Below are 26,082 nucleotides of genomic sequence, written 5' to 3' on the forward strand. Positions count from 1 at the left end.
TTCATCAATCTGCCTGTTCTGCTCCTCACTCTGTCTCTGGTGAAGTCTCTCACCCTCCGCATCTCTGGCCTGTACCTCAGTTCTGTATGAATAAATAAATCTTAAAAAAAAAAAAAAAAGTAAGCTTAGAGAATGTGACAACATCGAAACAATGTTAGGCTTGGTGAGCACATGAACACCTGCCTTCTGGGTGCTGTGGCAGTCAATACATGCAAGGCTTAGGGCTGAACTTGAGTTCTAGCTCTGTGACTTAACATTTGTTGCATGAGGGGTAGGGTCATGGAAGACTCACTCAACCCTGTGAAACTCAGTTTCCTCTTCTGTAAAAATGAGGATAGTACCTACCTTATATATTAGTTGTAAGGGCAAAATGAAAGGATAGTTGAGAATGTGAAGCAACATTATAAAGGTCACTTATTTATATTTGAAGAGGGTTTTGAGCTCATTTCTTCTCCAAGACATCTTCACTTCTTCACTGATGTGATCACCCATAAGTTTTGGTAGGTTGTACATGTGTGTTTTTTTGTTTGTTTGTTTGTTTGTTTTTTTGTATCAGAAGCTTTTAATTTCTTGTGTGGTTCCTCTTTGACACAGTGGTTATTTAAGAATATATTGATATATTGTTTTGGGCCCTCACTGGTGGCACAGTGGGTTAAAGTGCAGCACTGCAACTGAAAGCTAGCTGCAGCCACTTCAGTGCCAGTTTTATCCCTGGCCCTGGAGGTGACCCACATGGCACAGCAGACCTCTCCTGTCTCACCTGCTGCTCCCCTCAGTGGTTTATTTCATTGATCTGTTCATCTCCAAACTCTGTCTCTGGTGAATCCTCTCACCCTCCACACTGCTGGCCTGTACCTCAGTTCTGTATGCATAAATACAAAAAAATAATATATTGTTTAGTTTACACATATTTATGTAAAATTTTTCACTTTTCCTTCTGTTATTCATTTCTAGTTTCATTTTTTTATGGTCAGTAAAGATGCTTTGTATTATTTCAGTCTTTTAATTTACTGAGACTTATTTTATGGTCTAATAGTGTGTGTTCCATAGACTGTTCCTTGTTTACTTAAGATGTAGTGTTCTGTATAGGTGTTAGTTCTGCTTATGTATAGTGTTGTTAAGTTCCTTTATTTTCTTACTAATTTTAGCTAATTCTGTTCATTATTGATAGTGGAATACTGAAATCTTCAATATTAGTATATAACTGTTTATATGTCCCTTTAGTCAATGTTTGTTTCATATATTTTGGTGTTATTATTTATGTATATAATTGCTATATTTTCTTGGTTGTTTGACTCTTTTGCTAATATATAATGTCGTTCTTTATCTTTTAAAATAATTTTTTTCTTAATGTCTATTTTGTCTGTTACTGGTAATATCTGTAACTAGTCTCTTTTTATTACTATGTGTATGAAACATTTTTCCTCATTTTTTCACTTTGATCTTATTTGTTCTTAGATTTACTGTGAATCTCTTATAGACAAAAGATAGTTGGAACATGTGTGATTTAAAAAATTCTTTCTGTTAATCTCTGACTTTTGACAGGAGGATTTATCATATTTACACTTAAGGTATATACTGGTATGGAAAGACTTATCTTTTGCTATTGGTTTTTAATATATCTTTTTGTTTGTTTCTTATTTCTTCAGTGTTATGCTCTTTTGTATTTAACTTTTTTCTAGTTTCCACTTTTGATTCTTTCTCATGTAATATTCTCTATATATTTTCTTTATGGTTAACTTGGGGTTTACAGTTAAGAGCTTACATTTTTATAACAATATAGTTTGCATTATTACCAACTTACTGATTTAGATTTAGTGGTACACAAAATATCTGCTTCTGTGCAAGTCTATCTTTTCTCTTGTGTTTACTATCACACATTATATTTTTATACATTATATGCCCATTATCATAGTATATAAATTTTTTTTTGTCTTTGTTTTTACAGTTGTCTACTAGTGATGAACTGTCTGTTTTTAGCACTTTAATTGCTCACTTTTTTTGAAGAATAATTTTGTAAGATAAATAACTCATGGCTGACAGTTTTTATCACAAATATATCATCCCTCTGCTTTCTAGTTTCCAAATTTTCTGAAGATAAATCATTTGTTAATTTTATTGGAATTATTTGTATATGATGAGTTGCTTCTTTTATGACTTTTTTTCAATCTTCGTTTTTTTAAAATTTGACTGTTATATCTTGGTGTGGATTTCTGGATTTATCTTGCTTTGATTTCATTGAGCTTGTGGGGCATAAAGATTCATGTCTTCCATCTCCTCTCATTGAAGAACTTCTGTTATGTGAAGCTTGTGTCCTTGAGAGTGTCCCACTACCAAGTGGGCCATTTACAATCTGTTAAGTTTTAATACTTTTTTTCTGTTACTCAGTTTGGATAATCTCAGGTAAGCTATTTTCAAAGTCATTGTATCTTCTGCCCACTCAAATTTGCTGTTGAAAATCTCTATTGAATTTTTTCATATTTGTAATTATACTTTTCAGTTCCAAAATTTCTATTTGGTTTCTTTTACAATTTCTCTCTCTTTTTAATGATAATCCCCATTTTCTGAGATGATGTAATTCTCCTGGTTTTCTTTAGTTTTTTTTTTTGCCCTCTATTTTAGTTATTTGAGTATATTTAAGACAACTGACTAGAGTCTTTTTTTCATAAATCCAATGTATTCTTCTTCAGAAAGCTTCTATTAATTTCTTTTTTTATTTCCCTATACTTGTTTCTTCACATGCCTCATACGTTTGTGTTGAAAGCTACTCTAGAATATTGCAATATGCCAGCTTTGGAAAGTCAGTTTCTCCCTCCTTGCTAGGCTGTTGTCACTACTTGAATATAGGTGGTAATGATTTGTTTAGTGACTTTTCTAAACTAACTTTTGTGAAATCTGTAATATTTATTGTATATGACCATTGAAGTCTTCGAAATGCATGGAACTGAAAGAAATAAATTTCATCTTTGCAGCTGGATTCCATGTATATATTTAAGGGCATACTTTCAGTGCTTAGCTAAGCCATTTAAAACTCTTAAATATACACTCCTTACCTTTATATAGCTTGAAAGTCAATCAGAATTGTGAGCTTAGTGTTTTTACACACCTTTTCAGCATGTATCTAACCCTGTGCTAGGACTTCTAGATTCTCTGGTTTTCCCTTATAAATGTGGGTATTCTTCAAAGCACTTCACTCCTTAATTGTTCATCCCAGACCTATTGGTGGGATTATTTTTTGCCCAATTTACATTAATTGCCCCACATTGAAGCAAGTAGCTCTTTTGCTTTTAAATGTCTTTTACTAATGTCCTATGTATAGTGGTTTCTCTATCCTAAGAGATCGCTAAGTCAGTGAAATAAAGGCAAGTTTATGGCTGTAGTCCAACAGTGATCCCACAGACAAATCAAAGCAGATAATGGGATAAACTCCACTCTATGCCATCCCACGTTAGCAACTCACATCATCATTGACATGGAATACACAGTCAAGACTAGACTCCCTAGATGGAAAATAGAGGAAGGGGTAAGGATTAGATAAAATGTAACAAATTTCTACCAGGTTTTACTGGATTTTTTCTTGATTAAGCATTTTCTTGTTCGCCTTGAGTCTTTGACTGTTTCCCAAAGTTGAATAATGTTAATTTTGAAGCATTTTCTCAGATATTTCAGTTTCTTTAGTGGTCAGTTATTTGAAGTTCCCAAAATTTTGCTGCTATTACACTAGGAAGTAGTTTTTTTTTTTAATGTATTTTGTTTTGTTGCTAAATGAGGAATTTGGAGCCCAAAGAGAGAGGGAATGAACTGTGTCAATGGTGGGACTATAAAGAGTAGCTGGGAAAATTTTTGCCTTAAGCCTTGTTTGGTGAAATTCATCAGCAGCAAATCTCTACTTTGTTTAAGGATCACCTAGATTAGAAAGATAAGTCAAAGACTTCATGGACCTCTCCACAGTCACTATTCTTCCCTCTACCCATTCTCTGTCCTCTGCACAGTATGAGAATTCAGTAATTTCTTCAATTTAAACCCTTTACTCCTTCATTCACTAATGAACATAAAATGGGGAGGGTGGGAAATATTCTTTTTTTGAGATTTATTTATTTATGCATACAGCACTGGGGTATAAGCCAGAGGTGCAGGAACGAGAGATTTCACCAGAGACAGAGTGGGGAGCAGAACAGGAAGATCAACTGAAATACATTGCTGAGAGGAGCAGCAGGAGAGACAGGAGAGGTCTGTTATACTAGCTGGGTCACCTCCCTGGCCGGGTATCAAACTCATGTTGAAGCGGCTTCAGCTAGCTACATAATGCTATGCTTTAACCTGTTGTGCCACTAGGAGGGCCCAAATGGGGATATATTTGGAATGTTGTTCATAGATAGGAATCAAGTACTAATAGTTATTAAAATATGGGTGAATCTTGAAAACAATATGCTAGTGAAAGAAACCAATCACAAAAAGACCACATAAGTTTCCAGTCATGAAGTGGCCAGAAAAGATAAATCTATACAGATAAAATGTAAATTAGGGCCCTCCCTGGTGGTACATCAGGTTAAAGCACAGCACTGAGAAGCTAAAACCACTTCAGCATGAGTTCAATCCCTGCCCCAGAGGTGATCTACATGGCTGGGCAGACCTCACCTGACCTAACCACTGCTCCCCTCAGCAGTGTACTTCATTCATTTGCCTGTTCTGCTCCCTACTCTGTCACTAAATCTTCTCACCATTCCTGCACCTCTGGCCTGTACCCCAGTTCTCTAGGCATAAATAAATAAATATTTTAAAAAATGTAAATTAATAATTGTTTGGAGCTGGTATGACTTTTTGAGTTGGTGAAAATATTCTAAAATTCACCATAGTAATGATTATACAGTTCTGTGACTAATCTTTTAATTATACATTTTACCTTTTTTTGAGGAAACATTGGTTTATAACATTAATTTCAGGTTTACAGCAGTATAATTTCAAACCTGGATACAATATGTGATGATCACCACCTAATCTATTACCATATAATTGACTCTATCATCTATTTCACACACCCTCTAATCTCTCTTCCTCTCTGGTAATCACCAGTCTGTTCTCTATATCTTAGAATTTGTTTTTGCTTTGTTTGTTCATTTGCTTTCTTTGTTTATATTGTACATATGAGTAAAACCATATGTATTTGTCTTTCTCTACTTGACTTATTTCATTTAACATGATACCCTCAAGTATAATAATACCCTGATAATAGTCTCAACAGGCACATGAAAATAGGTTCAGCATCACTAATAATTAGGACAATGCGAACCAAAACTACAACAAGATATCATTTCATACCTGTTATGGCTTTTATGAAAAAGGCACAAAATGGCAAACATTGGTGAGGTTGTGGAGTAGAGGGGACCTGCTTATGCTTTGGTTGGGAATATCAATCAATGCCCTTTATTAAAAAAGAAAAATACTATGGGGATTCATAAAAAAATAAATAAATAAAAACTACCATATGATTTAGTTACTCTGTTCTGGGTATTTATCTGAAGAGTACAAAAGTAGCAATTTCAAGGATATATGCATCTCTGTGTTCATAACAATATTAACAGTAGTAGAGATATGGGAATAACCTAAATGCCCATCAGTGGATAACTGGAGAATAAAAGAAAGAAATTAATTCCATTACACGTGTGTGATGAAATACTACTTAGCCATAAAAGGATGACCCGTTGCCATTTGCAAAACATGAGTTATACACTTTAAGTGAATGAATTTGTATCTCAATTTATTGTTAGCAAATAAAGAGAATCACTTCAATTTTCCATTCTCTTGGAATAAAGCCCAAGTTTATCACAAGAAGAGACTAAGCATGTTCACAGCAAACTCCTGCTTGTAAGTGCAGGGCACACCCTTAAGTGCTTAACTCCTTATATTATAAAGTCCTAACAACCATTAGGATGGCCATTGTGGCTTGGAGAAGTCAGGGAGGATCTCATGGATATAGCAGGATTGCATCCTAAAGGATTTTCTTTGGTGAAGACTGGATTTTCTTTTGTGAAGGCTGAAGGCGGAGGCATCTTTTGATGAAAGAACAGAAGTTGGTTAGATCTGTATGGGAGAAAGACATGGTTAGATGATGAAAGTTGTGGTCATTGAACAGTAGAGAGATTGACATTTTAGGCTGTTGTCACCAGGGTAGAGTAATTAGGGAGGAGCAAATAGACATAACAGTTGCATATGGAAATTAGATATTGACTTTTCTGCCACTTCCTAACCTGAAGACTTTGGTCATCTCTCTAGATAAACTACATGAAAAGTTTGTGGCCTCTCTTTCCTCATATGTAAATGGCATCACAGTTTATACCTTACAGGTTGCTATGAGATTGAAATGAGAGGATGCCTGTCATATAGTAAGAGGGAACACTTGGTAGATGATATGAACACCCTCCTTGTCACTTAGACTAAAGTGTAGGACTTGTGCTGGGAAAAGGTCTCTAGCAGCCATGCTGGGCCTATGTTGACATCTGTGGCGGGCAATGGATTTCTATACCTATTTTGTTTACTCCAAATGGTCTGCATGGGCATGGTATAGACTCAGGCCAGAAGAACAGGAAAGAAAAGTGATTCTGGAATCAGGAGCATGGAATCAATTGTCTGACCTGATTATATCTCTTTCATTTCACAGCCATATACAACTTCCAAGGCAGTGGAGCCCTCCAGCTCTCCCTGCAAATTGGTGATGTGGTACGAATACAAGAGACCTGTGGAGGTGAGTCACTGGTGCAGGTACCCCTTGGATTCTGAAACCCTTAGCACACAATATTGGGGTCCCTAAAGGTCATGATCAATACATCTAGCCTTCTCTTGGAATTTGTGTGGTTTGTTGAAATGCATTTTTCTAATATTAGAAATTGGAGTTTATTGAAATAATGCTTTGTTGTTGTAGGAATTTATGCTTAATAGTGAAGACTTACCTGGTAGGTTTGAGGTTCATTGTATCCTCCAGTTGCCACAGTAGGGGACTGGTTATGTCTGCGACACTTTCTACAGATACTTAGTTAGTGGTATCAATGACATTATAAGAGCAAATAAGCATTGTTAAGGTTTTGTAGTGCTCAGAAAATTGTACTCCTGCTTCTACAAGAACTGCTGTTTATGTGGTTGATGCACCGCACCTTTGTGGTTGATGCACTGGTGAATCCTTCCATCAAACTGGGAGCAAGGCAGTTTATTCCCACAGAAGGAGTATCCCCTTATGAAGCCCAGTGCCTATTAGACTGTGTTCACCCATGATGGTGGCAGTGATAGAGGGCGTTTCTAAAATTTTCACAAAGGCTAGTGTCTTTGAACTCATGCGTCAGGCAATTTGAAGATAGTATTTTTATTTCATCCATATTACTGATAATATTGATAATGGGAACATGAATTGGGCATAAAAGCTGAATGTGTCAACCATAGTAAGGCTCTCTCAAATCTCAGTGATCCTGCTGAACCAACAGAGTACTTTTGTTGCTTGGCCCTTCCTATAATCCTTTGACATGGAAGGCATAGAGTGTTTTCTGCGACTGGGCAGAACAGACATTGAAGTGGGCTGAGCACCCAGCCCCCATCCTTTTCCCTGGTAATCCCTCAGACAGGGTTCTCCACCTGCCCTGGGCTAAGAATTCAGGTTAAGCAGATGGCAGGCATGACACTGCTATCAAGAAAGATTCCTCAGAGAAACGTGGTCACCTTCAACACCAGATACCGTTTGATTACTAGTACATTAGGCACTATGCTATGTCTTTTGTAGCTTATTACCTTGTTACTCCTAACAGCAACTGGCAGGACAAATTGCCACTTGGATTAGCTATATGCAACTTCCAAGGGAACTTCATAGGTTTAGTGCAGAGGTGCACATGTATACACACACACACACACATATGCACATATGTGCACATGCATGGGCACTCCAAGCTCAAACATGTAACAAACACAAACACAGATGCGAACAAAAAGAAAGTCTTTGTCTTTGTGGGAGAAGGATTTGATATTTCAAAGCAGCTTTCAAGGAGTCATCATGGAGAAAGTGACAACTTTGATCACTTTCCTTATACTTATGCTTTGGTATCACTCTTGGTTTTGTAGGGAGGATCCATATGAGGGGATATTTTGTGCTTTTGAGTATCCAGGCCCCTAAAGTTTCTCTCTCTGGCCTCATTAAATCCTTTCACACACAAAGTGAATGAAACTGGGAGGAAGTGCCCCCTTCCTACAATGTACCTCACACTTGTACAAATCTAGTTCTACTTGGTAACAGATGAGCAAATGGTGGGGTGGGAGTAGAGGGTTCATTAAGTGCAAAGAGTGAAAATAAAAATGGTAGGACAATTTTCCTTCATGTCTCTGTGTGCTTAATATTAAATGCAAATTCTGAGAAACAGGCAAGAGAACTCTGGCTTACAGATAGGAACCTAGAGCCAGGGATGAGACATGATGCTCCTGGGGTCACACAGAGAGTGAGGGGCTGTTTTCTTGTCTCATGCCTGGAGACTTGCTTTCTCTTCTCCATTCCATGCCAGCAAAGACAATGAAAAAGACTGGGGAATTATTTTTATCTTTCAAAATTGAGACCAGTGTCTTTCTCTTCTTTTCCTGCAGCTTATCTAGAGAGAGCTTGAAACAATAAACTGACCAGTCATGTTGCGGGTAGTCAATGTCTTGCTACCCTTATCTGGCTTAGAACTGCATCTTCAAAAAAGCTGCTGCTCTACTTCACTCAAGCCACCTTTACTTGTCTTTGAGATTAGTGTCCTTTCTTCTAACTTTTTGTTTTCTGTTTCAAATTCTATTTTATTTAATTTATCCTTGTGCTAACAATACATAATACCTTCTTGGAAAGAGCTGACATATGAATTTGATTCATGATTGCTAGGTTCATGAACACTTTGAATACAATGTTTAGAAGTCTGTTAGATGGCTTTAGGTAGTTGAAGAATTGTATGTGAATTAAGAGTTTTCCTTCCCACACAGGTTCGCTAGGGGTTTACTTCTGAAAGTACCTTGTCCAGTGTCATGCACATGCTAAGTGCACAATCAGGGCAGGTTGAGCTTGCCTCTGGGAGTCAGCATATTGATACAGGGGGTAAGAGACTGTGGATGCTTTGCTCAGGAGTGAATCTAAGTTCTAGGAACATGGAAGCCTTCAAGGTTACATTCAAGGACACTGCTACTTACTAGCTGTGTGAACTTTATCAGTCATTTAATCTCTCTGACTCAGACAGAGCACACATCTATAAAATGGTAGAATACATTTCCTATATTTACATGATTTCATGAAGATTAAAAAGGCTTCATATAAGAAAAGTGCATATTTATTCCAGGTTTGTTCCAAACTTGAGGTTATTTCTTTTCAACTTTTTTTCCTTTCTTTCTGTTTTCCCTTTTCTTACTTTCCACTTTCTGTCTCTCAAATAAGAGATATTGCGGGCTCCTATTCCTCTAGAACTTTATTTAAGACCAAGCCCTCAAGCATGCTCATGATGATGAGGGGTGGCTTTGCATTTCAAATTGTTTTGGGGGATTGCATATATGTCTGTTGAGAACAAATTTTGACAAAAAGCTGTCAGTCCAGTAATGAGGGTTTGCTAATGACGCTCCATGACAGACTATTTTTTATTTACAAAGATGACAAATGCCTCTATTTGGCTTTGCTTGAATCATTTCAGAGGCCAGTGGACTCATAACAGTCATCAACACTTGCTACACTGAGGTTAGTTTTGTCAGAGGATTGTGTGTGATTTGAATTTCTGTTAATTGAATCATTTTTGATATGACTACAATAAAGAATCTTTTCAAATTCCCACCATCCTTTAACTTATCCCCAAACTTGTTTTATAATGATTAACTTCTGTAAATCACATTTTAGACACTATTTGATGCTGTCAGAATGGTTATTATTTTAGCATATTTGTCAAAACCTCAGCTGTTCTATGTCCCTCAGACAGTGTTTGAAAATATGCAGTGAAACACTGGACTCAGGCAGGTAATGGAGATAGTCCAAACCCTGGGTAGGGGTTGGTGAATTACAGGCACCTGTCTGTTGGAAGTCATTGCTCTTCAGCACAAGCTAAATGTAGTGGTGGGAACAGGGAGAGAAGGGGGGTGGGAACTGGCCACCATCACTGGTATGTCTGCTTTTTCAAACAAAGGAAACATACATTTTATATGAATCTTATTTCTTTTTGAGGTGTTTCTTTGCAAGTTACAAACAAATAGATGGAACAACGACAAAGCAGGAACACGCTTGTCAGAATAATTAAGCAACTTGTTCTTTTGTTTTCTTTTTGCAGACTGGTATAGGGGATACCTCATAAAGGACAAAATTTTACAGGTAAGGTCGATTTGCTTTTACTGGGGACAATACTGGATGTCTTTACATGGACATATTTTCCATCATTCCTTCTCAACAGATGGTCTTCCCTCATAATGTCTGTGCTTTTCCACCTTTACTCCCTGTCCTAGATGTGCCTTAATGCCAGTCCCTTTCAATCATTCTTAAGGCTGATCTCTAGAGCTGTTTCTTCCTGAACTTTTCCCAACATACCAGTCACATGTGGTTGCTCCTTCTGGAGTCCCTATGGAATTGTACATTTACCTTACCATGTAAAAAGTTTTATCCCCTGCCGTCCTTTAGAGTTATTTGAGGGCTTCATCATTCCATCACTTATAACTCCAATCTGACATAGAAAAGACAGGTCCAATCTTTCCTCTTGGTGTTTTATTTGTTCCAGTCCCATATTACACCTTCATCTCCATGAGCTATTTGCTCCTCTCTTGATCACACATGGTCACTAGTCCAGGGACTGATTGGATATTCCCCGTGTGTATGTTGATTGAATTAATGAAGGAAATCCCAAGTAATCAATATACTTCTCAAGCAAGCCTTTTTTATGAAACAAAGAAGTAATAAACATTTCTTCTTTTTCCTCTTGAGATGTCTATGTAACGCCCTGACATGCTGTGTTAGAAAGCATGATCCTACTCAGCTCTTTGATGTACAATAGTAATCCAGGGAAAAATAGGTCTCAAATTTAGATGTCCCATGTACAGTCAGGGACACTGTTGCTTCATGTCTGATTTTATAGCTGTTTGTGAATATAAGAGTGACTTCTTCCCAGGAATTGGGCAGAAAAGTGGAGAAGCAGAGTGCTATCTTTCAAGTGCTCCCTTTTGTACCCTGATTGAATGAATATGGGCTGAACATACCCTGGAATACAGGGGTATTATGAGATTTCTATGCATTGATTGTTCCTGGAATGCAGGGGTATTATGAGATCTCTAGGCATTGCGGGAGAACTGAATGGAAACTATACCTAAATGAGTAGAATCATGATTCACCTCCTTCTCTTTCCGATTCTGAATCATTCCTTTAAAATTTTAAGATTTTGCACTTAGTAGATTTTAAAAAATAATGAAGACCTGGGGTCAGGTATTTCTGATGAACATTTTATTTTATTACTTTATTTATTGTTCTGTTTTATCTTATCCTATTCCAACAGGGCATTTTTCCTAAATCTTTCATCCACATCAAGGAAGTGACAATTGAGAAAAAAAGGTATTTGCCATTCCTTGCCAGACTTGACCCTCTAGTGGTTCACGGATGTCTCTGTCCTGTTTACTTTGAAAACCCGACTTGACAGATGTGAAAGATGCTCATCTGACCCATCTTTATGCCCATGTTTATTTGTGTGTCTCCTTTTCTCACTCAAAGGGAGATCTAATGCAAATTGATTTGTGTTCAGATCTGATTCTGAGGCTGTATTAGCAGGTTTGGAGAATCAAACTTTTCTCTGCCTTTGAACTGTATGAGTTTAATCCTCAATAATGAGTACAGAGGGTCCACCCTAGTGAGGGAGGACATTAAAAAGGAGTCCCATCATTTGCATCATTTGTAATTGGTGTGGTTACTGGAGGCAGTTCAGTTTCAAGCCAACAAAGCCCCTCTCAGCAGCTGTAGTTTAATGCAAATCTGCCAACATTTTATCTTGTTAGCACCTGGGTCTCAATTTCATGCTATTTTCTCTCCTGCCTTAAGTAGAAATATTGAGAACATCATCCCTGCAGAAATTCCTCTGGCGCAAGAAGTGACAACAACACTTTGGGAATGGGGCAGCATCTGGAAACAGCTCTATGTGGTAAGATTTAAAACCCTATTACTTGAGATAGAAGCTTCTTGGAATCTTCAGTTTAGTTCAGGCTTAACATTTAGTCTTGTTCAGGACAGTTTAAGGTGGTTTTGGTGACAGAGTAGAATATGTTACTTATGAGGATATCAAGGCCCAGGGTAGTTAGGTGACTTTCTTGAAACCACACAATGACAACCACCGTGAATAGTTTTGTTTTTTTTTTTTGGCAAAGTTTGTTTTGCAAATTTTGGCCAACTTGAATATGTATAAAAATCACCTTGAAAGATATTTAAAAAATAAAGTTTCCTTCAGTGAGACTCACTAATTCACATTAGTGAGGGCTTGAATTGGTGGTTTGCTGATAACACCTTACAAAATACTGTTCTTATATATTAATTAAATAATGGATTTCCTCACATCTTTGAGGAAGCTTTGACCCTGGAAAAACAAAACGTGTATTTTCCATGCATTCCCTGTGTTGAAGCGAGTCTAATTTTAAATACTCCTTTGATGCTTCTAAAGTTTCTAATGAAAGCAATTAGCTAAGAAAATCATTAAGCTGAGAGTAAAAATGTCAACCAAGATTTTCTGCACACTTGTTACAGCACTTGCTGGCATACAAACCTATTCTAGACTCACCTTTTAGGTCATGAATTTTGGCTGTCATGTACAAACATTTCTAAAAATGGTAACTGGAACATCTAATTATACAAGTTTCTCAAAAGGTGTTAAGAAAGTTTAGGGACCAAATAATAATATAAGTGTTCATTTGCCCTACCTCCCCTTCAAATCATATCACATGTACCATGGAAGCTTGACATTTTCCCTTAAGGAATCTTTGCATGCAGTCATCATGCTCTTTTCTATGGTAAAGGGATTCTTAAACTTCTTACATTCCAGTATCATCTTTATCATTCTTGCCACATCTACATATCACCTGTAAAATATTGACTTAATAACTTAGCTCCCTTTGGAATAACCTTAAGTGATTTTCATAAAGAATTTTGTTGCATACAGTGTCATTTCAACAGTTCTTTAATTCACTAATAGCAACTGGTTGCCCTATAACTCAATTCTAATACAGACTATCTAGAGTTAGTGTCAGAAACCATTGTGTTCAGGGCTCATCCCTGCAATACTGCTTTCTTTTCAGTTCTGTGTTCTTAACTACTCACACTTCTCTTCAAAAGTGTTAACAAATTCCATCCCACCTCCAATTCAGGTTTTATAACTCCCTAGAAAAAACTCACAAAGCTCAGGAATCACTATACCACTACAATTACAGTTTTATTATAAAAGATGCAACTCACGGCCCTCCCTGGTGGCGCAGTGGGTTAAAGCGCAGCACTGAGAAGCTAAAGCCACTTCCGCATGAGTTCGATTCCCGCCTGCCCCGGAGGTGACCACATGGCGTGGCAGACCTCTCCTGGCCCGCCCGCTGCTCCCCTCAGCAGTGTACTTCGTAGATCTGCCTGTTCTGCTCCCCACTCTGTCTCTGGTGAATCTTCTCGCCGCCCCTGAGCCTCTGGCCTGTACCCCAGCTCTGTATGCACAAATAAATAAATCTTTAAAAAAAAATAAAAATAAAATGAATAATAAAAAAAAAAAGATGCAACTCACAGTCAAATAAGAGATACATAGAAGGTACTGGAGGTGGAGGCACAGAGCTTCCGTACCTTTTCTAGTCATACCACCTGCTCAGAACATCCATATGACTATTTGGGAAGTTACTTGGGATTTGTGTTCAAGAGTTTTTATGCATGTTTCATTTGATAGTCTTGATTAATTAAATTAGTGGCCATTGGCAGATAAGTTCAATATTTAGTCCATTTCCTCTGAGGTTGGGGGTAGGGGATTTGAAAGGATTAGGGTTTAAAAACTCAGTCCCTGACTTTAGAAGCTCTCAAGTGGACTGACCAAAAGCCAGCTCATTAGTATGAATTCAGGTTTGGTTGAAAGAGCCTCATGATAATAAGAAAAGGCACTTTTTATTACTCAAGATATTCTAAGGATTTTAGGAGCTTTATGTCCAGAAGCAGGGACAAATACCAAGTATATGTAATTTCATTATTCCATAAATGGTTCCTAAAGAGAAAGCCAAAACTACTTGGAACTATTAGCAGAACTTTATCAAATTAATACAGTGAAAGTAAGAGACTGTTATTAAAATGCTTGCTATAGTACTTGTCAAAAACTCTGAGCCAGAGACCTCAAAGGGATGAAAGACATATTATCATGAAACTGCAACTTTCTTTTTCCATTGAGAAGGTAGGTGGAAGGAGGATGGAAGAGAATCAAGACATAGGTCCATAGCATTTGATCTTTTGTCTGTGCCCTTTGGGGCTTGTCACACTTAAGGCAACACTGCCCTGGAAATAGGCCTTACCACCAGTAAATGAAAGGTAAGAGACTTTTAAGGACTTAAGTTCCAGGACTTGCATGCAACCGATGTTCATGGCATTCATGCTTAGCAAGTATCTTTTCAGAGAACAGTCTGTAACCAAGAAGTGAATGAGATTATAACTTTTGCTGTGGCACCAGGGTGTGTGGGGGGGGGCAGGGGGAAGGGATTAAGTATGTCAATGCTAATCAACTTTCAATCCCTTTGTAGTTGGAGAGAAACCCAGGCTGTGATCCCTGAGAATGCCCTCCTGACTTTGGCACGGTTTGACAAATAGATGTCCAAGCACTGTGGGCAGAGTTGATTACAGGTTCTTCCCTGTCTTTTAGGCAAGCAAAAAGGAGCGTTTCCTCCAGGTGCAGTCCATGATGTGTGACCTGATGGAGTGGCGGTCCCAGCTCCTCTCAGGAACTTTGCCCAAAGATGAGCTGAAGGAACTGAAGCAGAAAGTCACATCCAAGATTGACTATGGCAACAAGTAACCACGTTTTCTAAGGGATCCTTTTTTCTCTACCCTCCCACTTCCTTCTTTTCTTCCCAAGAAGACTAGTTTCATTTTTGGATGGCACTTTCAATTTAGGAGAAAACTGTTACCAAAGATCATGCTAGTGTGCCTTTACTCTCACCTTCATGGGATCAAGAACATACAAATGGAGAGAATGCTTGCTTCTGCAGTGGTGATTACTAGGCTGAGAGATTTAGGGCACTCATTTAACCTATTTTCAAAGGCCTGGAGAGCACAAGTCATGCTGGTTCACTTCAGCTTAGTTGTCATTTTATTACTGCATTTACAAAACTCTCCTGTAAGTCCCACTGTGAGACCTAATGTCACAACCCCACCCTTAATTATCCAAGCCACATGCCATCATTAACTCATATGAACAGCTACAAACACATTTCAAAAAGGAGGAAGAGAAATTGGTCATAATTTGAATGCTGGGAAGCTAAGGATAATATGAAACCATCTTTGAAGCAGGGTGATCCAGTAGTAAAATAGTGATGACAACAACTTTATAGCTATCAGTCATACACACACACACACACACACACACCTGCCCCCATCCTCCTCTTAGGTTCATTTATCAATTTCGTGATCAGAAGAGAGCACTCTCAGGCTTCCTCCAGTGAAAGATGTCACTATGGGTGAATTGGTGGTGGGGAGACCACAGGGGTTACAGATGAGATGAAAAAAATGTGCAAAATGAAGAATGATGTAAAAATATATATATAAAGAAAGAAAGAAAAATAAAAATGTTAATACCAATGCTTCAAAATAAATGGCCTGCAGCTTCTCCTGAACTTGGGTTGTGGGAGTTCCCTCAGTTCTGCCCTGTGATTACTAAAATGGTCAGATTTCCAAGTGAGACTGATAATGGATAAACTCTTAGATATCCAAGGGGTGAAGAGTCCTCAGTGACTTCTCCAAATCCTCGGGGAGTTTGGAGAATATTTTATTCAGACAACCAAATCCACTTTGATACATTTTGAAGAGAAAGAGCTAGAAAGCTCTTGGCATTAAATTATATATCACCTATAATCCATCTTTTCTGAGGTCACATGAGCCTCTGCTCAGCATTAGTCAAATGTATTTATCCCTGCAGCACCTTCCTGTGGGCCGCATAGCTGTGCAACATTGAGTCATATCTAGTTGGAAGTTAATTTCTTAATGAATGTGGACAAACAGATGAACCTTGGTTCCCTATGGAATGCATTTGAATGAGATGAGAAATGTGCCTCTCAATCTGATTCTCAAGAGATAAAAACTTTGTCTCCTTCATTTGTCCTTGCTGCAGAATCTTGTTCTTGGTAGTGATGATCAAGAAAGATCTCTGTTGGCTATCTCCAAGACTCCATTAGCTGCCTCTAATGGATATTTTTTCATGGATAAGCTGAAGTCTTCCATATCAATATGAAGTGCAAAACAAGCTTCAAGTGTAGGCCTTTGTAAACCTACCCCACTTCCCAGCCAACTCAGCTCCTAAATGTCCCCTGTCTAGAAACTCTATTATGGAAGTTAAGAGCGCAAAATAGGAAGCTTATTACTTTTTTACTAAATTATCCCCCTTATCCTCATTTTATTCATCTGTAAAAAAACAAATACTAGGCCCTCCCTGGTGGCGCAGTGGGTTAAAGCACAGCGCTGAGAATCTAAAGCCGCTTCTGCATGAGTACGATTTCCACCTGCCCTGGAGGTGACCACATGGCGTGGCAGAACTCTCCTGACCTGCCCGCTGCTCCCCTCAGCAGTATACTTTGTCGATCTGCCTGTTCTGCTCCCCGCTCTGTCTCTGGAGAAGCCTCTCACTGCCCCCTGAGCCTCTGGCCTGTACCCCAGTTCTGTATGCACAAATAAATAAATCTTAAAAACAAAACAAAACAAAAAAACCAAATACTAATAGTACCGCCTCCTAGGCTTGTTATAAGGGTTAAGTGGATGAATATATGTGAGACATTCACTGTATATGAGCTTATCACACATGCTGTGTGTATGATGTTATTCGTGTCAATTGTGCCAATTAGAATGGCAAAGGGAGTTGAAAGAAATCAATGCTAAAGAGGGAAGAACAATCAATGTATCTGAGATTTCCAGTCTTCCATAACTATTATCAAATTGCAATTGAATAAATAATACAGGAATAACTTATCTGATATTATGTTATGTTATGTTATATTATATATTATGCTATGTTATGTTAGTATTAAGCAAATTGAGATAAGCATATGTCTCCTTTTATTCCTTTACTCTCCAGGTCCCAGGGCTCTGCCTATTTTCATAGGTGCCCATATTGGTAGTTTGGTGCTTTTAATACAGATCTTTCTCTGTTCATTGTTAGTTGTGTACATGCATACAGATGACATATCTGGCTTTTTGTTTTTATAATATAAAACACACTGTCTGAGGAGTTTCCCTGGTGGCCTAGGGGTTGAGTCTCGGTGCTGCCATCTGAGTTCTATCACTGCTGATCCCCTCAGCAGTATATTTCAGTAAATACACCTGTTCTGCTCCCCACTCTGTCTCTGAAAAGTCCTCCCACTGTACCTCTGGTCTACACCTCAGTTGGTCTATGCAAAAATAAATTGTAAAAAATATAAAAAAAAAAACCACTTTGTATATCTTTCCATATTTGGTAGTTTTCATTGAGATACGTCACTGAACAATTCAAAATGATGTCATATTTTTAAAAGTCTCCAAATGGAATTCCATCATAGACAAATTTATCTAGCCTTCCCCCTTTGGGGGAAGTGTTGTGTTGTGAAGTGCTGAAGCAAGCAATGCTTCAAAAAACACATCCCTGTTAAAGTGTGGTGTACCTCGGCATCACAGGAAATGCACATTTAAATGTTTTTTAATATGTACTGCCACAATTACTTCCCAAAGAGACTGAGTTATGGCAATGCAACTCATAGCTGAGTGTGAGGCTGTCAGTGTGGAGCTGCTCTTTGGGCATGTATGACCCACAGAAATCAGATGAACTTTCTAGTAAAAAAATACTTGCCGATATCCAAATCATTCAACAAATTCTGATTTTCCTCCACTTCTGTTTTTGCTTTTCAGGATCCTTGAACTTGATCTGATTGTCAGAGATGAAGATGGGAATATCTTGGACCCTGACAATACCAGTGTTATCAGCTTATTCCATGCACATGAAGAAGCAACTGATAAAATCACAGAGCGTATCAAGGAAGAAATGGTGAGCTTAGTGAAATAGACTTTGTCCAAGCAAAGCAGGCATTTAACACATCATAAACTGGAGATAATGGGCTAATTAGCCAGACTGTATATTATTCAAGAGTACATCTGTCCTGTGACCTGAGATGATTATTAACCACATGCATTTTACTGCTTTTTTTTTGTTGTTTGTTTTTTTGTGCTCAGAACTGTAATCCATTCAGCATCCATCCCACAGGTAGTTTAATGCTAGGCAAATTTCTCGCTCTCACAGAGCTTTATTTACCAGATGGGAAGAGAGAAGAGAGCCTGTCAAAAAGTAAGCAAATAAAAGGACAAATTAATTCCAGATGGTGATAACATTACTTAAAAGCAATAAACCCAAGTTTATCTGAATCATAGTGAAGTAGGGTTACTTAAAAAGGCACCATCAGGAAAGGCTTTGTTCATGAGTGACACAGGGACAGGGTATTCAACGGCAGAGGAAACAGCAAGTGCAAAGGTCCGGGAGATAGGTCAGAGTTCTGACTGTTCAAGATATACAGAAGACAGTATGGAGATAGAAACATAAGCAGTGGGAATGGCAATGATTAAAAGGGGGCCTCAAAGTAAATTGTAGGTAGCAGTAACCAGCTCTTATAATATATGCAGGGACATGGAAAAGAGCTAAGATGTTCTAAGTGTGCCAGGAAGGCAATGAAAGAGTTTAAGAAAGGGTTAACATAATCTGATCTGTATTTTTTTAAAGATTTATTTATTTATGCTTACAGAACCGGGGTACAGGCCAGAGGTTGGTGGGTGAAAGGATTCACCAGAGACAGGTGGGGAGCAGAACAGGCAGATTGACAAATTACACTGCTGAGGGGAGCAGTGGGCGGGTCAGGAGAGGTCTGCCGCGCCATATGGGTCAGCTACCTGGCCAGGGATTGAACTCGTGCTGCAATGGCTTCGGAGAGCTTCATAATGTGACGCTTTAACTTGTGTCAACAGGGAGAGCCCTGATTTGTATTTTAAAAATTAATTTTATTCACCATATATTAATTGAAAGTAAAACTATTTTTAGTGATTTGGATGTAGTTTATCATAAAAATTTATTCATTTCAAACTTTTTTTCATTTACAGTTTACTAACAAATTAACAAATTTTGCTAATATTTAGGTTAAGTAAACCAAGACAGAATAAAGACACGGAACATTCCATCCCACCCTAAATGGTTTTCTCCTGTTTTTTTTTTTTGTTTGTTTGTTTTGTTTTGTTTTGTTTTTGTAGTCAGTCTCTTTTCCAGCCCAAAACCCCAGGTAAACCCTAATTTGCTTTCTATGACTAGAATTTGCCTTTTCTAGAGTTTTAGATAATAATACAGATTTAGGTTTTCTCTGACTTCTTTCATTCAGCATAGTATTTTTGAGGCCCGTGTTATATAACTGATTATTATCTGGGAGAGGCATTGTAGGGAGTGATAAAATCCCTGATTGAATTAATCAAAAAACACCTCCACTTCTGTGTATGTTTTTTTGATGGAGATTTATTCATTTATGCATACAAGAACTGGGGTACAGACCAGTGGTGCAGAGGATGAAAGGATTCACCAGAGACAGAGTGGGGAGCAGAACAGGCAGATCTACTGAAATACACTGCTGAAGGGAGCAGCAGACAGGTCAGGAGAAGTCAAGTTAGCCATGTGGGTCAGCTCCCAGGCTAGGGATAGAACTTCTGCTGCAGTGGTTGCAATAGCTTCATAGTATTGCATTTTAACCCATTGGCGCCATCAGGAAGGGCCCTGTGTATGTTTTTAATTATTCTTTTGACTTGAAAGAAAATGCTTTTCAGTTTTCTACCTGATGCTTAGAAACCTTGTAATGAGTTTCTAACCCAGTGGGTTGTTGTTATCCAGTACATTTGTTTAAAAGGGAAATTTCTACACTATATTGTCCTTTATTAAAATTTTCTTTAAACAATGATTCCAAAAGGTCATTCTTCAAAATTCAATCTCAATCAACTTTTAGTTAAACTACTATAAATTAGGATCTTTGTGCATTGGTCTAATGCTGAATTGATATGCCATGATGTTGTTGGATTTGTTTCCTATGTTGTTAAGATTTCATTAAGGTCAGTTGCATGTCTATCTTTTATGAACAAATATTCTCATTCTTTTTGTGTAACACCTAGCAAAAGAATTGCTACAGCATATAAGTTGTATGTTCAACTTTTTAATTTATTGCCATTCTTTTTCCAAAATGATTGTGTAATTTTGGATTCCCATCAGCATTTTGTAAGCTATCATTGCATTATATTCTTTCCAACACTTGGTATTGTCAATCTTTAAAAAAAAATAATATAATAGCTTATTTTTATATCATTCTATGTCTTTTTCTTCTTAGTTGTAATCCCCGTAGGCTTCCCATCACAAAATCACCCTGTGCCATCACCATAGTCCAGTGCACTTCCCCCTCCCCCACCCCATTTTTTATCTCATTCCCCACTCCACCCCCGTAAAATGTCTCTGGTATATAGTTGTTCATTACTATTATTTCCCCCCACACACACACACACATTCCAGTCCTTTATGCTCCTGTTATGAGTGAAACCATTGGTATTTTTCTTTTTCTTTCTGGCTTATTTCGCTAAGCATGATCCCTTCCAGCTACATCCATGTTACTGCAAAAAGGCATGAGTTTATTTTTTCTGATTGCCGAGTAATAATCTGTTGTGTATATGTACCACATCTTTTTAATCCAGTTATCTACTTTTTTACATTTGGGTTAATTCCATGTCTTTCCTATTGTAAATAAAGCAGCAGTAAACACGGGGATGCAGGTGTCTTTTTGAATCAGTGTTTTGTATCTTTTGGGTAGATACCTAGGAGTGGGATTGCTGGGTAATATGAAAGCCCCATTTTTTGGTATTGACAGTTTTTTTTTTTTAATTTATTTATTTGTGCATACAGAACTGGGGTACAGGCCAGAGGCTCAGGGGTGGCGAGAGGCTTCACCAGAGACAGAGTGGGGAACAGAACAGGCAGATAGACGAAGTACACTGCTGAGGGCAGCAGCAGGCGGGTCAGGAGAAGTCTGCCATGCCATGTGGTCACCTCTGGGGCAGGCGGGAATCGAACTTATGTGGAAGTGGCTTTAGCTTCTCAGTGCTGTGCTTTAACCTGCCGTGCCACCAGGGAGGACCGGTATTGTCAGTTTTTTAACTTTAGTTGTCATAATGATTGTGTAGTGGTACCTTGTTATGGTTTGAATTTACATTTCCCAGAATGACTAGTGATGTTGAGCTTACCAAACATAGTCTTTTGTATCTTCTTTTGTGAAGTATCTCCTTAAATATTTTGCCTGTTTTAATTGGATTGATTTTCTTATCATTGAATTATAAGACTATATTTTGGATAAAAATGCTGTCAGATAAATGTTTTAAAAATCATTTTTTCCCAGCCTATGCCTGAGCTTTTCATTCTCTTGAATGTGTCTTTAAAAAAACAAAAATTTTTAGTATTGATGAAATTCATTTAAGCATTTTTAAATAGTTTGTGACTCTTATGGCACTAACTTTATAAGAAAGACTGGGTCGTTGCTAATAGTTTCACAGGTGGAAAAATCAGGGTCAAGAAAATCAAGGTGATTTAGCTCAGAATGCAGAAATTTTGGTGGTTGAGTTGGGTGTAATGCCATAATCTGTGGAACTTAGATGACTCCCTGGAATATCTTTCTGTTGTCCTTAGTGGTCCTGGGCTAATTGTCTTCATTTTCCTATCTTCTTTTCATCTCTTAGTGCAAAAACCAGCCAGATTATGGAATGTATTCCCGAATTTCCTCATCTCCTACCCACAGTCTCTATGTCTTCGTGAGGAATTTTGTGTGCAGAATTGGAGAAGATGCTGAACTCTTTATGTCTCTCTATGACCCCAACAAGCAAACTGTCATAAGGTAGGTGTGTTCAACAGTGCCTGGAAACCTCTATTTGTGGGAGATTGGAGTTCACATTGTACAGAGCATCTTTTTTCCATCATTACTTGTAGATAAATTCCCACCTGGAAGAGAACTGAGGCTGACTGAGAATATTACATAACTTTTAGGGTTAGGAGTGAGGTGGAATTATTACCACCACATTTTTTCTACAGTGGGGTTATAGCTATAGGGTTTTATAAATAGGTTGTGATTACTGTAAAATAACCAGAAATAACAAAATCCATACAGTAGCAATGGATAGAATAAAAATGTTTTAAATGTATAAGAAGTAATTAGTGAAAACTCCATAACATTTACGACAGCAATGGGGTGAATGTGGGCTCTGAAATATGCCGGAGTTGATATCTTGGACTCATCATTTACTCTTCTGACTTTGGCAGGTTGTTTGATTTTCCTTAAGCCTGGGTTCCCATTATCAAAATCAGTGTTAGCCTCATGGGATCATTTCTTTCAGGCATCAATGAGAAAAAAAAAAAAAAGTCCAAACTCTGGTGAATGCTACCTATACTCAAGGAGTAGGGCTGTTACTTTTACTACTTTAGTTGTTTTTGAGAGTGGAGGAAGTGAGGGAGTTTCTAATTGCCTCAGCCCAAGTAAAGGAAAACACTTGGATCTCCAAGGATAAGATTTTGTTGCATCTCTAAGCCCCCACTTGCCTCTGTGGCCAGTGGTGACCCCAGGTGAGCATTGCCTGTCCCCTTCATTGGGTTTTAGAGCCCACCCCTAGTCATATATTTGAGTCTGAGTTGATACATTAGAAAATAGAATAGATCTGGAGCATGAGTTTTGGCCTTTTTTTTTTTTTTTTGCCTTTATTATTTATTTGCTTATTTATTTATTTATTTATTTATTTATTTATTTATTTATTTATTATATAACAGTTCATTTTGTACATTTTTTCTTTTTTTTTTTTTTTCCATCTCAATTGTAATTGCCACGGATTTCCTATCATCAAGTCACGAGCTTTGGCCTTTAAGGAGCAAATGATGTTTTCCTAGCTTGCACATTATGATTAGAGATAACATACAGAGCCTAGTGAATATTGGTAGTTCATCAAATAATGATTCTTCTTAAGATAGCTATGAAAATGGGGTTCTTCACCCAGAAAGACTGAATTGATTTCATGTAATCTCATTTCTCAGTGCCATTTAGGGGACAAGATGAATCTCAGGGAGGTCAAGTGATTTGCCCAACATGACATATATTTATAAATCACAGAGCTGAGATTACTATCCAGATCTGTCTGTCTCTAAAGATGAGTTAGTTCCTATTTTAGACTGTCATCAAGGGTAGAGTATATCACATATCCTGAATGGCTCTCACCAGAGATTCAGCATGGTAGAAAGCTCTTCTTACAGTGAACTTAAATCCCTAATATTAAAGAGCCAGGCTAATCTAACTGACTAGGATTCCATATTCCTACTCCCTTAGAAGTGGTCTACATGTCATTGGACCTGTCATCTTTACCCAAGGCATCCCTGGCAAAGTACTCATGGGACCTTTCTGCCTCTGAAAACAGAAGAGTGCCTCATGGCTGAAAACAAGAATGCCTACTGGCCCATCTAAGTGATGGTTGTCCTGCACCAGCTCTGTTCAGCTCTGGATCAGCTGTGTTCCCTGATGTACCCTGATGTTCCCTGTGTGCTTGATGAGGCATGCCTGTTTGTTGTGATTCCTCTGATGTGTCAGGGATGCATGGAAGCTCTTAGAAGATTGAAGGATGTGGCATGCCTGTTTGTTGTGATTCCTCTGATGTGTCAGGGATGCATGGAAGCTCTTAGAAGATTGAAGGATGTACAGTAGTATTGGAATGGGGGAGATCAAACAGAGTAGAAGGTAAAGAAAGAACGAAGTACAGAGAGGGAAGAGAACTTGGAAGCACTCCTTATCTCTGTCTGACTCAGAGTAGCTGTACTTCCCAGAAGAACCCAGTCTTCTCCCTGATAGCCTGTCCTAGATAGATTTGACATACAATAAACCAAAGACAAGAAGAGATATCTTCAGTAATGGCCAGTTGTCAACAGGGCAGGATTTATCCTTCATCATTGGGATAAATCACGGTCCAATTTCCAATGGTCTCAGAAAATATTTGGCTTGCAAAATTCAAAGTAAATAATTGTTAGACAGAAAAGAAGCAGCTTAAGCATCAGACCAGTGGCAAAGCTAATTTCCAAAAAGATCTTGAGGGAGATTGGAATGTTCTCCTCCTTCAATTGCATAGGAGACCATGTGGGTGGGGATGGGGGGTCATGCGAAGAGGATCTCACTTATCTTGCTGCCAGGTGGGCCTTTGGATTTACCGGTCAGGTCTTCCTGGGCAAGGATGAATGGGACCAGCTCAGCTCTCTAAATTGCTTTTCTTATTTATGATTGTATTTCTAATAAAGAAAATTACAGGCGGCTGCTATTTGACCTAGCAGGCTGGTTCTCTCTGAAATTTGCCACAATACTTGGTAATACCCAAGAAGTGTTTTGCTATGACAGCTCAAAAATTACCAATTGAAAGTAATTAAAAACAACATTTGGGGGATGGAGTCTTCTGGTGTGCTTGCCACAGACTCCATTAATATTGTTAAATCTTAGTGAACAAAAAGGAAGAAAGAAAGATATATGTAATTTGATTGAGTGGTAATCATTGGTTAATCCTGAGCTATGTGATTTCTTTTTATTAATTGGTTTATCCCCCTTCCCCCCCTTGAACTTTGCTCACACTATTCCCATTAATCTTCTAGGGGTGACTGATACAAAAGGAACAAGATGTCAACAAGAACAGATCTCTGAAAACAAGACAAATCCTCTTAACTTGCCAAATTCCCATTATGTCCCTTAGGATTGACTTGAGGTTTTCACTATGTTTTGTGTTTTTCCTAATCCAAGATAATGGGCATTTACTTACCATCTACCTGTGTGTTTCTGACTTGCATGGAAATTCTAGTGACTTACCTCAGCAAATAGTATTAAACTTCTAAGTTAGAGAAGTGTTAGAATTCTCCATGATCAGCATGAACTCCATGGGGGTGCTGTATGGCTGCTTGAAAGTGTGAGATGATAAATGAACATATATCAGAACCATGTGACTGCACTTCCTAAAACCTTTAAATTGTTTTCCATTATTCTTAGGAACAAGTCAAAATTTTCAAATGATTTCTGTGGTCAGCTTGTTTGTCGGCTGTGCTTGAAACATTTCCCACTCCAATATCTTTTCCTAACCAACATTATTTACCCCTCATAGTCTCACCAAAGACACCGTGAATAGACCATAATCTTTTAATATGTATTCTCACAATATTTTGAATTTTAATAATATACTTCATGTCAATGTTGTTACAACCATATTCTAATAGTTACTTAAGTGTATCTCAGATATGGCTAGTGCCCTCTATGTTCCATTCAAGGAAACTGTCCTACATCCAACAAATAATTTAAAATAATTCAAATGTTTGCTAACTCTTTGGAGTGAGATAACAATAGTAAGACTATCCCTTTTTCATTGAAGTATAATTAAAATAAGATATTTTATTAGTTTCAGATGTACAGTATAAGAATTCACATTTGTATATATTCAGAAACCATCACCATCTGTCACCACACATAATTACAAGAAATTATTTTATTGTAATGAAAGCTTCAAAGATCTACTCTCTTAGAAACTTTCAAATACACAATAATAGATATTAAATTCTTTATGATTTATTTATAACTGAAACTTTTTATATTTGACCTACTTCATGCATTTTACCCATTCCTTTACCATGCCTCTTTATGATTTATTTTACTTAACATAATGACCTCAAGGTCCATTTATAATTTTGCAAATGAAAGGATTTCTTTCTTTTTTTTATAATGACTAAATAGTATTTCATCATATAGTATATATACTGAAATAAATAAATAAATAAA

At 37.7% G+C, this 26,082-nt stretch overlaps 1 protein-coding gene across 1 annotated transcript in view; it reads left to right on the top strand.

Moving 5' to 3' along the window:
• Window positions 1–26,082, top strand: part of DOCK2 (dedicator of cytokinesis 2) — a 394,233-nt gene that overhangs the window by 22,580 nt on the left and 345,571 nt on the right. The window contains exons 5-11 of the mRNA XM_004679543.2: window positions 6,659–6,742; window positions 10,305–10,345; window positions 11,514–11,569; window positions 12,053–12,149; window positions 14,871–15,019; window positions 18,098–18,233; window positions 21,986–22,140. Of these exons, the coding sequence (XP_004679600.1) occupies window positions 6,659–6,742; window positions 10,305–10,345; window positions 11,514–11,569; window positions 12,053–12,149; window positions 14,871–15,019; window positions 18,098–18,233; window positions 21,986–22,140 (718 nt within the window). The remainder of the gene's footprint in view (window positions 1–6,658; window positions 6,743–10,304; window positions 10,346–11,513; window positions 11,570–12,052; window positions 12,150–14,870; window positions 15,020–18,097; window positions 18,234–21,985; window positions 22,141–26,082) is intronic.

This window comes from Condylura cristata, unplaced genomic scaffold (genome assembly GCF_000260355.1).
Source record: "Condylura cristata isolate star-nosed mole 26May11 unplaced genomic scaffold, ConCri1.0 scaffold00008, whole genome shotgun sequence".
NCBI classification, from domain to species: Eukaryota; Metazoa; Chordata; class Mammalia; order Eulipotyphla; family Talpidae; genus Condylura; species Condylura cristata.